Consider the following 14,358-nt stretch of genomic DNA (forward strand, 5'->3'; position numbering starts at 1 on the left):
TGCAGCACTTTTGGACTTGGAAACAAATCATTCAGCATTTACTATCTCCCAGGTATTTTCCAGTAAGTTTCCTCCTCTTTTCAAGATATGATGCTTTTTTGAAATGATGCAAACAGGCATATACTGTGTATGTGTGTGTAAGGAATGTTTAGGGATATGGAGATTTTATGCAATGGAGGTTAGAAATAAATGTCATGAGACTGTCATATGCTTTTTGAATTCTTGGAGCAGATATTTAAATACAATCAATAAATAATATCATACGCCACAAAGTACAGCGAAGTGAACTTCCTACTTTATTCACAAAAACATTTGTTGATCATTTTCTGATTTATTTGACCAGCTCTTAAGACAGGACAAAAAGCCAGTGGGTTTGGTGTTGTGACAAACCGAGACCCCCAAAGGTAGTTAGGTGCCTAAAGTCCCAAGTGCATCCTACCTTCCTTTCTCTACTCTGTTTGCCCATTATCTTCTCTCAGATATTGCTCTCCTAATACCCCGCATGCTCTCCCAATTATTTTCTTCAGTGTACCCACTGCAAAGTGTGTACCACTAGCTTTGGTGAGAGGAGGGTTGAATGCATGTGCAAAAGAGGAATGCTAAGAGCAAGCTATTAAATGGTCTCGAAGCAAGTGGGACTACATTAAACAATTATGGACTAGATCTTCAGCTGCTATCATAGAATATCAAGGTTGGAAGGGACCTCAGGAGGTCATCTAGTCCAACCCCCTGCTCAAAGCAGGACCAATCCCCAATTTTTGCCCCAGATCCCTAAATGGCCCCCTCAAGGATTGAACTCACAACCCTGGGTTTATCAGGCCAATGCTCAAACCACTGAGCTCTCCCTCCCCTCAGTTGGTGTAACTCAATTTAACTCAATGGAGCTAGGCTGATTTATACCTGTTGGGGATCTGGCCCTATAACTATGGATAGAGATGTATTTAGAGTATAACCCCATTTACTCAATCTCCAGTTAACTGAAACTCCTGTTTTATCAAAGGTCATTTATGTTCTCTAGCGTAATATTCCGCATGCTTTGCTTATCCAAACCTTATTCTTTCCAGAGGCCTTGGATATTTCCAGTGGAAACAAGTGGTGTATAGAGCATCAATTTTATTTTTTAAATACTGTTCATTTTAGTAATGTTAAAGACCCTGCGTGCAGGGGTGGTTTTTAACTACAAAATGTGGGGGTAGGGTCAGAAAATGCTTGCAGTACTGTGGCTGATACTTCTTAAGGAAACTTCTGCAACATTTAGCAAAAACCACACAGCTTATTTCTTGTTTCTAGCACCTCACTAACCCTTCTTTTATAAAACCACAAAACTTTATATAAACTTCCTATAACCAATGTAGCGCTCTAACAATAGCAGCTCTGGGCTGAAAAAATACATCCTCTAAGAGCAGCATTTGCATGACATGGGACATCTAGTAGTGGCTTTGAAGCAGTAGGTTCTGAGCAGTTTGCTCATACCACAAGGCCAGAGAAGTGATGGGTACAATGAGAGAAGCAGAGCAACTGTAGGCAGGTTTACTCAGCAGAACTTAACATCTAAGGTTTTATTACTTTTATATTAGCAATAGAAAAATGAGGCAGAATCCTGAAACCCTATGCATGTTTAATGTCTTAATAACTTTAAAGTGTGATTCAACATTACTAATCCTTCAGAAATCTGAAGAAGATTAATCATCAGTCCTCTACTTCAAACCCATTCAATTAAGAATAATATTTGCATTTGAATAGCACCTTTCACCCCAAAGAACTTTGCAAACTGTGGGCCCCGTTTTCCAAACACTTGCATACATAAGCAGTCCCTACATGGTAGCTCTGCTGAAATCAATGGGATTACTCTTGTGAGTAAGGCCTGCTTCTGTGAATAAGGGTGTGTGTATATATATCACCACTGAAATGCAGAAATACAGCTATCTCTTGTGGGGGGAGGGCAGCAGTTACCAGGTGCACAGCACACTGCACAACTATGGATGGGAGACAGGCCAGTCCTTGCCTACAGACAGCCCCCAACCTGAAGCAAATACTCACCAGCAACCACACACCACACAACAGAACCACTAACGCAGGAACCTATCCTTGCAACAAAGCCCATTGCCAACTGTGTCCAGATATCTATTCAGGGGACACCATTATAGGGCCTAATCACATCAGCCACACTATCAGAGGCTCGTTCACCTGCACATCTACCAATGTGATATATGCCATCCTGTGCCAGCAATGCCCCTCTGCCATGTACACTGGCCAAACTGGACAGTCTCTACGTAAAAGAATAAATGGACACAAATCAGATGTCAAGAATTATAACATTCAAAAACCAGTCAGAGAACACTTCAATCTCTCTGGTCACTCGATTACAGACCTAAAGGTCGCAATATTACAACAAAAAGACTTCAAAAACAGACTCCAACGAGAGACTGCTGAATTGGAATTAATTTGCAAACTGGATACAATGAACTTAGACTTGAATAGAGACTGGGAGTGGATGGGTCATTACACAAAGTAAAACTATTTCCCCATGTTTATTTCCCCCACCCCACACTGTTCCTCAGACGTTCTTCTCAACTGCTGGAAATGGCCCACCTTGATTATCACTACAAAAGATTTTCTCTCCCCCCCCCCCCCCCCCGGCTGGTAATAGCTCATCTTAAGTGATCACTCTCCTTACAGTGTGTATGATAACACCCATTTTTTCATGTTCTGTGTGTATATAAATCTCCTCACTGTATTTTCCACTGAATGCATCCGATGAAGTGAGCTGTAGCCCACGAAAGCTTATGCTCAAATAAATTGGTTAGTCTCTAAGGTGCCACTAGTACTCCTGTTCTTTTTGCGAATACAGACTAACATGGCTGCTACTCTGAAACCTGTCATTATGGATGGAAGTGTATTTTTAGCCAAAGACACCACTGCAATCCTTAATCTTAAATGCCAGGAGATCTTTAAGTCCATTCAAATCACAGCCCACAGGACCTCAGTTTTAAAGTCATGTCCAAAAGACTTCACACACTGCATGGAATGCAATTTATCTCAGAAACAAGAAGGGCTGAGTGAATATGGTTTAATTATAAATAAACAAGCAGATATTAAACATAAAAGGCAAAATTATCTTCATTTAGATGAAAAGGAGCTTGTGGTAGTCTTTATTCCCTAACACAACAAACTGTTTGCTTTTGGGGAAAATGCTTTTACACTCAGACCACCAGGTTAACCATATCTGGCTTCAACATCACCAAGTGGGATGCACTGAAGTTACATGGTCAGCTCAGGCATATTTCTAACAGTATTTCTCAAGTGTTTGGGAAATAACTGAATGCATTTGTTCAGTTCCCTGGTTTTACTGGAGATGGGTCACAGCTGTGATTACAAGCAGATGTGCATTAAGGAGAAACCTTTAGAGCTGTTGAGAGAAAGGGCACTCACTCCAGGCATGTGCCACAAATCATTTAAATTAAAAGTTATTAATCTTTAATTTGAAAAGATTATCTTTTGAGTGTACAGCCAGATAAAGTAGGTACAATCTGTAATAACAATTTCAGTGAAAGGTAGAGGGGGGGAAAACTATGAGAAAGCTATCATGTAAGAAAAGCACATTAAAAATTCCTTCCTCTCCTTGTATACTCCTTTTCTCCAGTCAAAAGATATCTCTACTTACCAAGAAATCAGAAAACTTTAAATTGCAGCACAATCCAACGAAGAATAAGGTCTTCCTATTTGTGTTCAGGGCCTCAGGATGAGCTAAACTGACTATAAAAAAGACTATATTGGTCTTTAATTGTATATGGCCTCTGAGAGCACAGATGTAGCTCAAACAATGTGTCTGAGATTGGGGCCTCACCTCTTCCAGATTTCTTGAACTCCACTTCCCCTGCCATCTTCCAACTCAGTCCAAGACACATGGTCTCCCTCCATCCTCTCTTTTTCTCTTGGATTGATCCAGGTGATAGCTCCCGGGCAGGGAGATAGACAGATAGTATCTGGATGGAAACTAACAATGAGAAATCTGTACTGTTGTATCCTCAACACCTCTCATTAGGATCAGATCTGGGGAAGCTTCCCTCCGTTCCAGTGTTGCGCTGTCCGTTGTTTACGTGACTTCCCCATGCAATGGCGTACTGTGCCTGCTTTTAAAACAAACACTGAAAAATAGTAAAGGGCCCGATTCTGCCACCCTTACTCCTGTTGAGCCCTATTTTGCTGTGCGAGTGGTCTCGCTGAATGGGTCTAGCTCTAGCAGGAATAATTGGAGGGGGAGGCAGATTCGGATCCTGTCTCAAAGTGACCGTGCCTTGTCAATATATCACTGTTCTTTCGGTTTCTGGCTCTTTGCTTTCTCCAGAGTAAATGATGCGTTATATTTTCTTCTACCCCTCCATGACCGGGAAGGAAGTTTTCTTTACACCGGTTAAATGACTTGGTTTCAGAGATCCCGTGCTAAGTTTAGACATGCATGTAAAAGGAGGCTTTGGAAGATGAATGCTGTAAACAGAGAGACACAGTCTACTTCGAAGCCTAATTCAGCAAACAAAGCCGTTGCGCTTACTGCTCGAAACCTTTGATTTCGATCATATCTACACATACCGATCTATATCCGATGTAAATGGGCTAACTGTTGAAAGTAGCTAGACAGATGGGTAGCTGTCTCAGTGATTCTAACTAACTGCATATCAGGGTACTGGCGGATTGGCAGGGAGACTAGAAATGTACCATTCCCAGCGCTACGCGGTGATTTGAATTAAAGCTGAAGAAGAGAAACTTCAGGTCTAAGGAATAACAACAGGCTGTTGGCAAACTGCCTTTGCGAGCGATGCAGCAGCAGGTCCCCAGGGGATTAGGTGGCGCGGTATGCTGAGAAAGTATCCCTCGTCCTCTCTTTTACAGTGAGCATCTGTAACTTTTCAGTCTGCCGCCCCACAGGTGGTTTCCGGGCCAATCCACTTCCACAGGACGCTGCTGCAGTTGTGTGTCTGAAAACACACACGGACCTAGCACGCACTTACTGGCGAGAAGAAGTTCTCTTGATCGCGAAGCGGTAATGTTCGCTGGGAACGGAGCGTGGCGCACGCAAACCAACCTCGCTGGCAATGCACAAGTGAGGCGGGAGGGTGAACGCAGACAGTTGTGCAAAATGCCACTCGGTCGCAGACTCGAAACCTTCGCTGCAAAAGGGCCGAAGTGTCAACAGTGAAACCAAAGCGCCAGGGAAGGCGCGCCTGGCTCTGTCAGCAAAAGCGCCTGGAGCCAGGGATCAACCTGCGGGCTGTGTTCCCAGGGAGCGCCCTGCTTTGAGAGGCAGATGCGACCGGGGCAAGCAGCCATCCGGGCTGACTGCGAGCTCTGCCAGAAGCACCCGTGGCCGGGGCTGGGGAGTGAGGAGAGAGGGACGTCTGCAGGCTGCAGCGGATCAAAGCGGAGGCTCCCCCGTCAACTGCGGCACCGGGAGAGACCGGGACTGGGGCTGCGAGAACCACCCTAGGGGACAGAGCAGCAGGAGCACCGGCACCACTGTCAGCCGTGTGTGTGTGTGTGTGTCCTGCTAGCAGCCCATTGGCTGGGGGCTGCCTGATGTCACGGCTGGGTGTTCCTATAAGCTCCCCAACACATAACGGACTCAGGACACTTGTAGACGAGACTCCCGGCAGGGCAGGAGCTGCCCAGGCTGCAGCTGCAGAAGTGGAGGGAGCAGGCTAAAGGGGGAACAAACAAATGCAAATCCCTGGCCACCAAACAGTCTGTCAACAGGTCTGACTGCAAGAGGCCCCCAGCCCGGCCAAGCCACCGCCGGCATTTCTCGGGGGGCCAGCTTGGATCTCCTGCAGCGCGCGTGTGACTGCTCCAGGGCACCAGCCAGGCGCACCGGGCACCGAGCGCAGGAGACAGCGGGCCTGTAAAGAGCGCGAGCGGAGCGCCGGCGCTGCGCACTGGGCATCGGCCTGTCCCAGACTTGCCTGCGAAGAGCCCCGGCGCTGTGCGGCGGGGGATCGGACGCGGGGCCGCCCGAGGCTTGCATGTCAACGGGGAGCAGAGCGGAGAACGTGCGCTGCTGCGGGTAGGAAGCCATGGGATCGGTGAGTACCACCAGCCCGGGGCTTGCTGCGGTCAATGTGAGCAGCAGCGAGGACACGGGCAGTTCCAGCCTGTCGCAAGACGTCTGGATGGTGGGCATGGGCATCCTGATGTCTGTGATCGTGCTGGCCATCGTCTTTGGCAACATCCTGGTGATCACCGCCATCGCCAAGTTCCAGCGGCTGCAGACCGTCACCAACTACTTCATCACTTCCCTGGCGTGCGCCGACCTGGTGATGGGGCTGGCCGTGGTCCCCTTCGGAGCCAGCCACATCATGCTGAAGCAGTGGAAGTTTGGGAACTTCTGGTGCGAGTTCTGGACCTCCTTAGACGTGCTGTGTGTCACGGCCAGCATCGAGACCCTCTGCGTCATTGCCGTGGACAGGTATTTCGCCATCACCTCCCCCTTCAAGTATCAGAGCCTGCTGACCAAGAGCAAAGCCAGGATTGTCATCCTCGTGGTCTGGGTTGTGTCTGTTTTGACCTCTTTCTTGCCAATCCAGATGCACTGGTACAGAGCAGAGGGCCCGGTAGCCGAAAAGTGTTACAAAGATGAGAGTTGCTGTGACTTCTTCACCAACCAAGCCTATGCCATCGCTTCTTCCATCATCTCCTTCTACTTGCCTTTGGTGGTCATGGTCTTCGTCTATGCCAGGGTCTTCCAGGTAGCCAAGAAGCAGTTGAAGAAGATAGACAAATGTGAAAGGAGGTTTCATAACCAGAACAACCACCAGCAGGAGCAGAACGGGAGAGCAAGTCACAAGAGAACCTCCAAGTTTTGTTTGAAGGAGCACAAAGCCCTGAAAACCTTGGGGATCATCATGGGCACCTTCACTTTGTGCTGGCTGCCCTTCTTCATAGTCAACATCGTGCACGTGATTCAGGACAACATTATCCCCACTTACCTGTACATCCTCCTGAACTGGTTGGGATACGTCAACTCCGGCTTCAACCCCCTTATTTACTGCAGAAGCCCGGACTTCAGGTATGCTTTCCAGGAGCTCCTGTGCCTCCGGCGATCTGCCCTGAAGATGCACGCCAATGGATATTCCAACAGCAACGGGAAAAGTGACTTCAACGAGGAGGACGATGGATATCAGTTGGGACAAGACAAAACGTGTGAATTGCTGTGTGATGGAGCGGGGCCACCTGCCAGTGAGGACTTATTGCACTGTAAAGGTACTGTGCTGAACGGTTGCGTTGAGTCCCAGAGCATCAGTCATAGCACACACGATTGCATATTGTAGAGAGATGAGCCTTTACCAAAAACAAAAATAACCCAGTCCAATGAAAAAGGCACCTTTAATGTAGTAACTGCAAGAGAACTAAAGCTAGCAACCTTTATACAAGTATGTGGGAGTGCCCCCTTTAGGGGCGGGAGGGGGTTGTTTATTTGCAGGATGTACAAAATCCTCGGGCAAGTACATATTTATATGCACCGGGGATTATTTTAAGACTGTGGATGAGGTTCATCCCATGAAGACTTGATGACTATTGTGGTGTTTGTGTTTATCTACCTCAGAGATCTAGTAATAATAAGCACGTAACTGCTGCCCTCAAGCCTAGCAGGACTCCTGTCTCTTTGGTGAGTGGGCTGTCTCCCATCAGAAGGGAAGATGATAGGCCTGTCTATGGGGCCTTTACTTCAGGGATGAGTCAGGGCTCGATTTGCCGTCGTTTGGGGGAATCGAGTCTGAAGTTTACTTCTTTGTGCAGTGAATACTGGTGTAAGGATGACCTCACTGCACCTGTTTGTCCAAATTCCTGTCCACTGTATAAAAGTATGGTGACAACTTTAAATGATGCTCTAATGACTTCATACTCAGTTCTGCTAGGAATGGCTCATCTCCCCCGCACCAAATCCCCATTAATCCCAGTTCAGCTGGTCAGTCTTCATGTTAGTGCAGTAAACATACCTTTCAACTGCCCTTCCTTTGAGATCTGAGCTTCCCTTCCACCCACACAAATATGGTGGTCACATTTTCATTACTGCGCATTATTTAAATCCCAAAGACTTGGCTGTGAAACTAATGGGCAATGTCCGTGTATGCTGAAGAAACCAGCCCCTTTCCCCATTACTAGAGGCTTCCTACACTAATAGTGTTCTTCACTTGGGATCTTTGTTCCCTCTTGGCATCTGGAGAGGTCTGAGCCTAAATGCCAGCGGAATTCATGAGGATTAAGCCCATAATTATAAAGTTGTTAGCACTAGGGTTCTGCAGTTGACATCATCCAAAAGCAGGGAGCGGGGGCGGCTGGGAAGCTCAGCGAGGGCTGTAACACGATAACTAGCACTTCCCTTCTGGCCACACTGAACCTGATTCCCCTGCCACCACCCCGTGGCTGAGCTTGCTCTGCCCTGGAGGCGAGCGAGCACTGATTGGAAAGGTGGGCAGAGCAGTGCTCGGCAGGTTCCAACAGGTTTCAGCTCAGGGAGTGGCCCGTGAGCAGTTCCCATTGACAGCTTGTTCCGTTTACAGAGGGACTCTAAAGACATTTCAACGCCACTTCAGTGGCAGTGTTCGCAATAGAGGCGCTTTCCCCCTGTCTATTTGGGTCTCAGTGGCCTCAGAGGTCCAAGCGTCGAGTAGGCTAGGACACGCAGTGGGGGCTCTTAGGCAATGACCTGCGAAATAAAGGGTGGTTTGATCTGGGTCATTATGTTCTGTATTATTTGTTAAGCACTCAGTGTGCTCGGAGCTGTACCCCTCCGGTCTGAGCGAGCTTAAGCTCTAAATCATGGGCTTTGGGGGTCACTGAGCAAATTCATCTGGGCTGTATTTTCCCCCTCCTGAAATTTCCCCTTTTAGTCTTCCCATCTTTCAACGGTGGTTACACCCCCGCTGGAGTCCCAGCGCTAAGGGGATCATGGGGCTGGCAGTCTGCCCTTTATAGTGCTCTTATAAAGCATTTTGTGTAATGTCTGACTGTGTCCCCCATCACATGAGGGCCAGGAACATGAGCCAGGCCACCCCAGGCTGTTGTACAGTGAAATCCCCCCTCCACATCCAATAAACCAGCTCTTGAACATGATTTCTCATGTACAAAACAAAACAATCAAATGAAACGCGCGGTCAAAACATGAATCAATTTTAGCCTTAGGTGGAGGGTCTGGGACAAATCCCTGTTTATGGAAAAGTCCTCTGGAATTGTACAAGGGTGAAGCCAACAAAGTTCTGTCAGGTGCTTTTAAAATTACCATCAAACCTTTAGATTTTTAAAGGAAACCAGATAATTTCTGTAGGGGGAGATAGAATCGCTCTATAGAATTCTATACAAGAGAGATACTTCTGTTAAATTTGGAAGGCTGATTTAAAGAAACAAATAAACTAATGTTCTCTGTTCAATTCTATGGGACTTTTTCATTAAAAAAAAGAAACAGGCCTGGGGAATTTGGGAGAATGTAGAAGACTATGACTGTAAATTTCCCAGAGAAGGTAGCTGGAAAGTTGTCCTGTGTGCTGCTAAAAATCACAGAAAATTCCTCTAGCTAAAGGTTTTCCCAATCTTTAAAATAAAATAACAAGGTGTATTTAATTCAGAGAGTGTTTGGTCTCAGGAGACAGTGGATATGGAAGGCTAGATCAGTCTTTGTTTTTCTGGCCCCGTTTTATTTATTAGCTTTCCCTCTTGGCAGGTTTTACATTTTGTTCCTGGTTTGCAAACCTTGCTTCATGTTGGCTGCAAGCTCCCCGGGGCTGTCAGATGGGAAGCTAATACTCAGACACAAGTGGACAGGTGCAGGTGGGGAGGAGTACAGAGACCTGTGGGGCAGCGAGAGGAGACTGTTACCCTTCAGCAGAGCAGCCTCTCAATGCAGGAAGCAGTGATCAGAAAACGGGACTCTTCCTTCAGGCTTACGTAGACATTTTTTTAAAAGGGTGCAGCATGGCTGCAAAGAGAATGTGAAAGAGAAGGATCCTTTCGAAACACGTGAAAAAGACTGAGGTGGGGGAAGATCACACACTGGGTCCCTTACAAAGCAGTGATACATTTCCATTCCAATCTGTTCTATGTATTTGTATGCCAGATCCCTCAACAGAGTATCTGAATGCTTAATATCTTGGTATGTTTCTATTTTACTGCTTTGTTATTGCACTCTGTTAATACAGGCGTGCTGTCTTAGGGAACTGCTTTGAGCTTTGACTAATTTGCTTGAAATAGCTTTTGGTCAATCTTGGAGTCAGGCATGGGTTAGGCAACCAAGACTGTTTTGACCTGTGCCCTAGGATTCCAACAAGGAGTTTCCTGGAACAGTGTCTTAGTGGGAAGAAATATCAGAGAAAACAAAACAAAAAAACAAATGCAAAGAGTCGTGGTGTTTTCAAATGGTGAGCTGCTCCCAAGCTCAGCATTTATTCCACCGCACACCCACGCCTTTGCCTTGAAAAAACTTTCCACCAAGAATATCGTCACTGACTGTAATTGGTATTTCCAATGAATTTCTGAGTGAGCCTTTGCAAATCATTTGTGATAACTCCTGGAAAGCTGTCCATGTAAAGCATAGATTGGCTTTGCCTTATGTTCTTTCTGTATTGAAAATACTTTTGGCACATAGTTGGGGAAGTTTCCTGTGGTTCCTGGGAGCTGCTGAGCAGTCAGGAAGCTCGATCTCCTAAGCGTTATCCTTTCAAGTGAGGCCTGCTGCAGAGATTGTCAAGTGAGTGGTGAGGATTTGCCTACTGATTTCTTACAAGCTAAAGTCTCTGCATCTTGATCAGAAATCTGTAGTTTGCTCTCTTTCAGGTTAGATCTTTTGTTGTGTCTGTTAACTGCAGATGCCAGAGGGATGTAACTAAGTAGCGGAGCCCCCTCCCCGGCCAAACTGGTAAAAGGTATGCTGCGTTGTTCTTTGCAGAATGTACAGTGTTTCTTCCTGTTGCCCAACTCACTCACCTACCCTCCAAGTGGAGAAAGCACTTAGTTTAGCAGCTAGTAAGCATATGTAGCCCGAACCACCTTCATAAACCTTCCAATTTGTGCATAGTCATGCTTGGGATTAGTGTTTATTAAGGCGAGGTGGTTATTAAGACAGTAAAAAGCCTGCCGTCAGGTTCAAGAGAGGTGACCGGGAGGGACATGCTGCAGCAGAGTTTGGAGCAAAATGCATGGGGCTTTCTGACAGCCCTTCCTGCAGCTTGGGGCCAATTGTGAAGTGTGATTAACGGAGAGACTCATTGCATCTGTGAAATTAGAAGAATGCTAAGGCAAATCTCCACAAAAACAATGCTGCGTTATCTTTTGCACCTTTAACAGTTGTCCTTAAAGGAGAAGGCCAAATTAAAAGACAAAGCCAGACACCATGCAACACAATGAAGTGGGACTATTTATAGCGGAGACCTTGCAGTCACAGTACATGCACTTGCACTATTGTGCTACTTTGCAAAGGAGTATCTGCAAGTTAAAGGGGGGCCACCATGTCATGGCTTTTCCGCCAAGGTGATGCGAGCTCAAAGACTACAAAAGTGTGTGTGTGCAGGGAAAATGAAGGAATTTGCGGCATGGGGGGGAATGATTCAAATCGCCTCTAAAAATGTGGAATGTGAAATAAAAAATAATGGCAACAAAATTTAAAAGAAAAATACCAGGCATTCTTTAAACATGCGGAGCGTTCAACCCTGAGGAAGTCTGTGGAAGGATTGTAGAGATAACTGTGTAGCGCCCACATTCCCTTTAGGGTCCAGTTCACCATTGACCTGCACCTTGTGTAGTCATTTGCCCCATTGTGAAGTAAGTTCAAAGCAGGTGTAAACGATGCCATTCTGCTTTGTTTTCACGCTCACTTTGCACTGGTAGCAATGGTGATACAAGGTGCTAGGGTGAATTCAGCTCTGAGACATTTTGAACCCTGTCCGTGAAGCCTTGTCTCAACTATGGGCATTTTATAGGGAAGAGGAGTTGAAATGGCTGCTCCTCCCTCTCCCCAGCAAAGTGGGCCTGGTCCTCTGGGAAGAGTGGCTAAAAGAGCCGGATCCTTGAATCCTCCTTCAGAGGATGGGAGGTGTGGTTGCCATTACAAAGAGTTCTGCCTGGGTCAGGACTGCAGGGCTGAGCCCAAAGTATATACAGAGAAAGAGAATGTGGCCTGAGAAAGCTTCTTTCTCTTTCACTAGCTGTCTCCCTCCTATGGGAGATGACTTCCAAGATATCCCTGCTTATCTGCCATTGACTGCCCCCTAGCACCAAGCAGAGAACAGGGTTTGCTTTAAGAAAGTTGCCTGGTGCATCGCTCCCTGCTGTTGATGTCAGGCTGTAAGCAGATCCTGTGCACAGTTCAATTCCCATATTAAGCCTTTAAAATACAGCCAGTCCCATTGAAGCAAACACATAGTGATGACGTTACAGGGTACATGCAATTGCTGTTAGGGGAGTCACCGGGTCTACAAAAACAACCTCTTTCCAGATAAACATTAACACGCTGTCCTAGCAGAATGAAACCTGACACAGTGCAAGATTTAGGAACTCAGAAAATCAGGTGCCATTTGTTAATGAAGCTCGTTTTGGGTAGTATGAGGATTTAGATACAGAATGCTGTTGTACAGTACAGTAGGTGCATGTAAACACACACATTCATTATCTACATGTTGCATATGCTGCATCAGTGTGTGTGTATATTAATTATTATTATATAGCAGTCCAGAGTAAGTAAAAAATTAGGTACAAGTTGTGGTTCTCGATTTCCTCTCCTGTGTTTTTTAGTCTGAACAACCAGCAACCAACAATCGCTGTCAGTGTTTGGAATATGAATATGAATATACCCTCATGAATGGAATTACATGCACATGTGACATGGACGATACACACCAGGATAGGGTAGCTTATAAGATTGATTGGTCCAAGTAGGGGGGAAACGGCAACCCCTCACAAGTGGCAGGGTGACATTCTCTTTAGCAAGAGCCCAGTTCTACTGTCATTGACGTTACTGCCAAACTTCCATTGACTTCAGTGGGAATAGGAGTGGGCCCTGAGTGCAAACAATGCCACACTCTCATTGCTAGTGTTGTGCATATTTTGTCAATGACCAGATTTGTTTGGCTATTTGGTATTAAAACTTCAAATGCTCTTGCTGTGTGTATCTGAAGAAGAGGCGTGAACAGGGACATGGCTTATCTCAGAACCACAGTGCTGTTCCAAGCACTGGAAGATGGAAGGGTCAGGAAGCAATAGGTTATTCACTGTGAGGCAAGGCTGGGAAGATGACCAGGATATGGTGGCACTGATCAACACAGACAGGATGGGTAAAGGAGGCATCATTAGTCCTGAGATTTGCATGTAGATCACCTGACAATTGCTTCAGGTTTTACTTTTCTCTCTGACGTCAACACAGGTGGGGTGTAAGCTGTGGAGGTCTCAAACTAGCTGAAGCTGAAGGAAAGGATCAGCAACTTCTTTGGAAATCCACCAAACAATAGGTCAAATTCTCAGGTGCTTAGTCATGTGTTACTCAGTCTTACTCAGCCAAAACTCTCATTGGACTTGGCTCAGTGAAAACTGTTGACTTTCCATAGAAACATGACAGTTCAGAGAATGAAACTGTCATGGACCCAACCAGTTACAATATAACACAGACAATAAATGGGCCCCTATAGAAACTGCCATGTGGAGATTAAAAAATGCAGAAAGGAAAACCTCTTGCCTGATCATTTATTTTGTAATGAAGAAAATATCCTAAAAACCAGCAGAAACAGGTATATATAGATAAAGTATCTGGGCCAGATCCCCAGCTGGTGTAAAGTGACTTCAATGCAGTTTTGTCTGTTTATACTAGCTGAGGATCTGGCTCAGAGCATATAATACGCATTGTGCTGCTTTCACTCGTGGAAAAAAAAATCCTAGAGAATTCCACTGTCACTGAAATGAAATACCATGTCCAGACCTAAGATAATGTGCTCCACTGAAAACACACAGGCCTACATTCTGTGCTGCTGATTTATACCTCCCACAAACACTGCCGTGTCACTGAGATTGCACCAGAGGCAAGTAGAATATTTTGTACCCTTTGTGTATGTATATGTATAGTCCCTGTGAATATATTTTATAGTGGGGGATAAGTGCCCTCCCCATCTATTGCTTATTGCACTTTGGATGAATAGAGTTTTGCATAACATCCACGCTCAGTTGTGTAATTCTTTGAATTCTTGTAAGTCTTGGTGCTGTAATTCTTGCTTTAGCAGTGTTGCAGAATAATGGTGTAGCTGCAGACCCCTGAGTCTTTTTTTACTTTGGTAGCTGCATTTTCCACTTCAGGAGCTGTCTTCGCTCCGTCCTCCAAAGCAGACATAG

General features: G+C 45.8%; 1 protein-coding gene across 1 annotated transcript in view; it reads left to right on the forward strand.

Moving 5' to 3' along the window:
- The first annotated feature begins 3,064 nt into the window (after positions 1–3,064).
- Positions 3,065–14,358, forward strand: part of ADRB2 (adrenoceptor beta 2) — a 66,461-nt gene continuing 55,167 nt past the window's right edge. Inside the window, exon 1 of the mRNA XM_027824731.3 lies at positions 3,065–7,254. Within this exon, the coding sequence (XP_027680532.2) occupies positions 6,069–7,254 (1,186 nt within the window). The 5' untranslated portion in view covers positions 3,065–6,068. The remainder of the gene's footprint in view (positions 7,255–14,358) is intronic.

This window comes from Chelonia mydas, chromosome 8 (genome assembly GCF_015237465.2).
Source record: "Chelonia mydas isolate rCheMyd1 chromosome 8, rCheMyd1.pri.v2, whole genome shotgun sequence".
In the NCBI taxonomy this organism is placed as follows: domain Eukaryota; kingdom Metazoa; phylum Chordata; order Testudines; family Cheloniidae; genus Chelonia; species Chelonia mydas.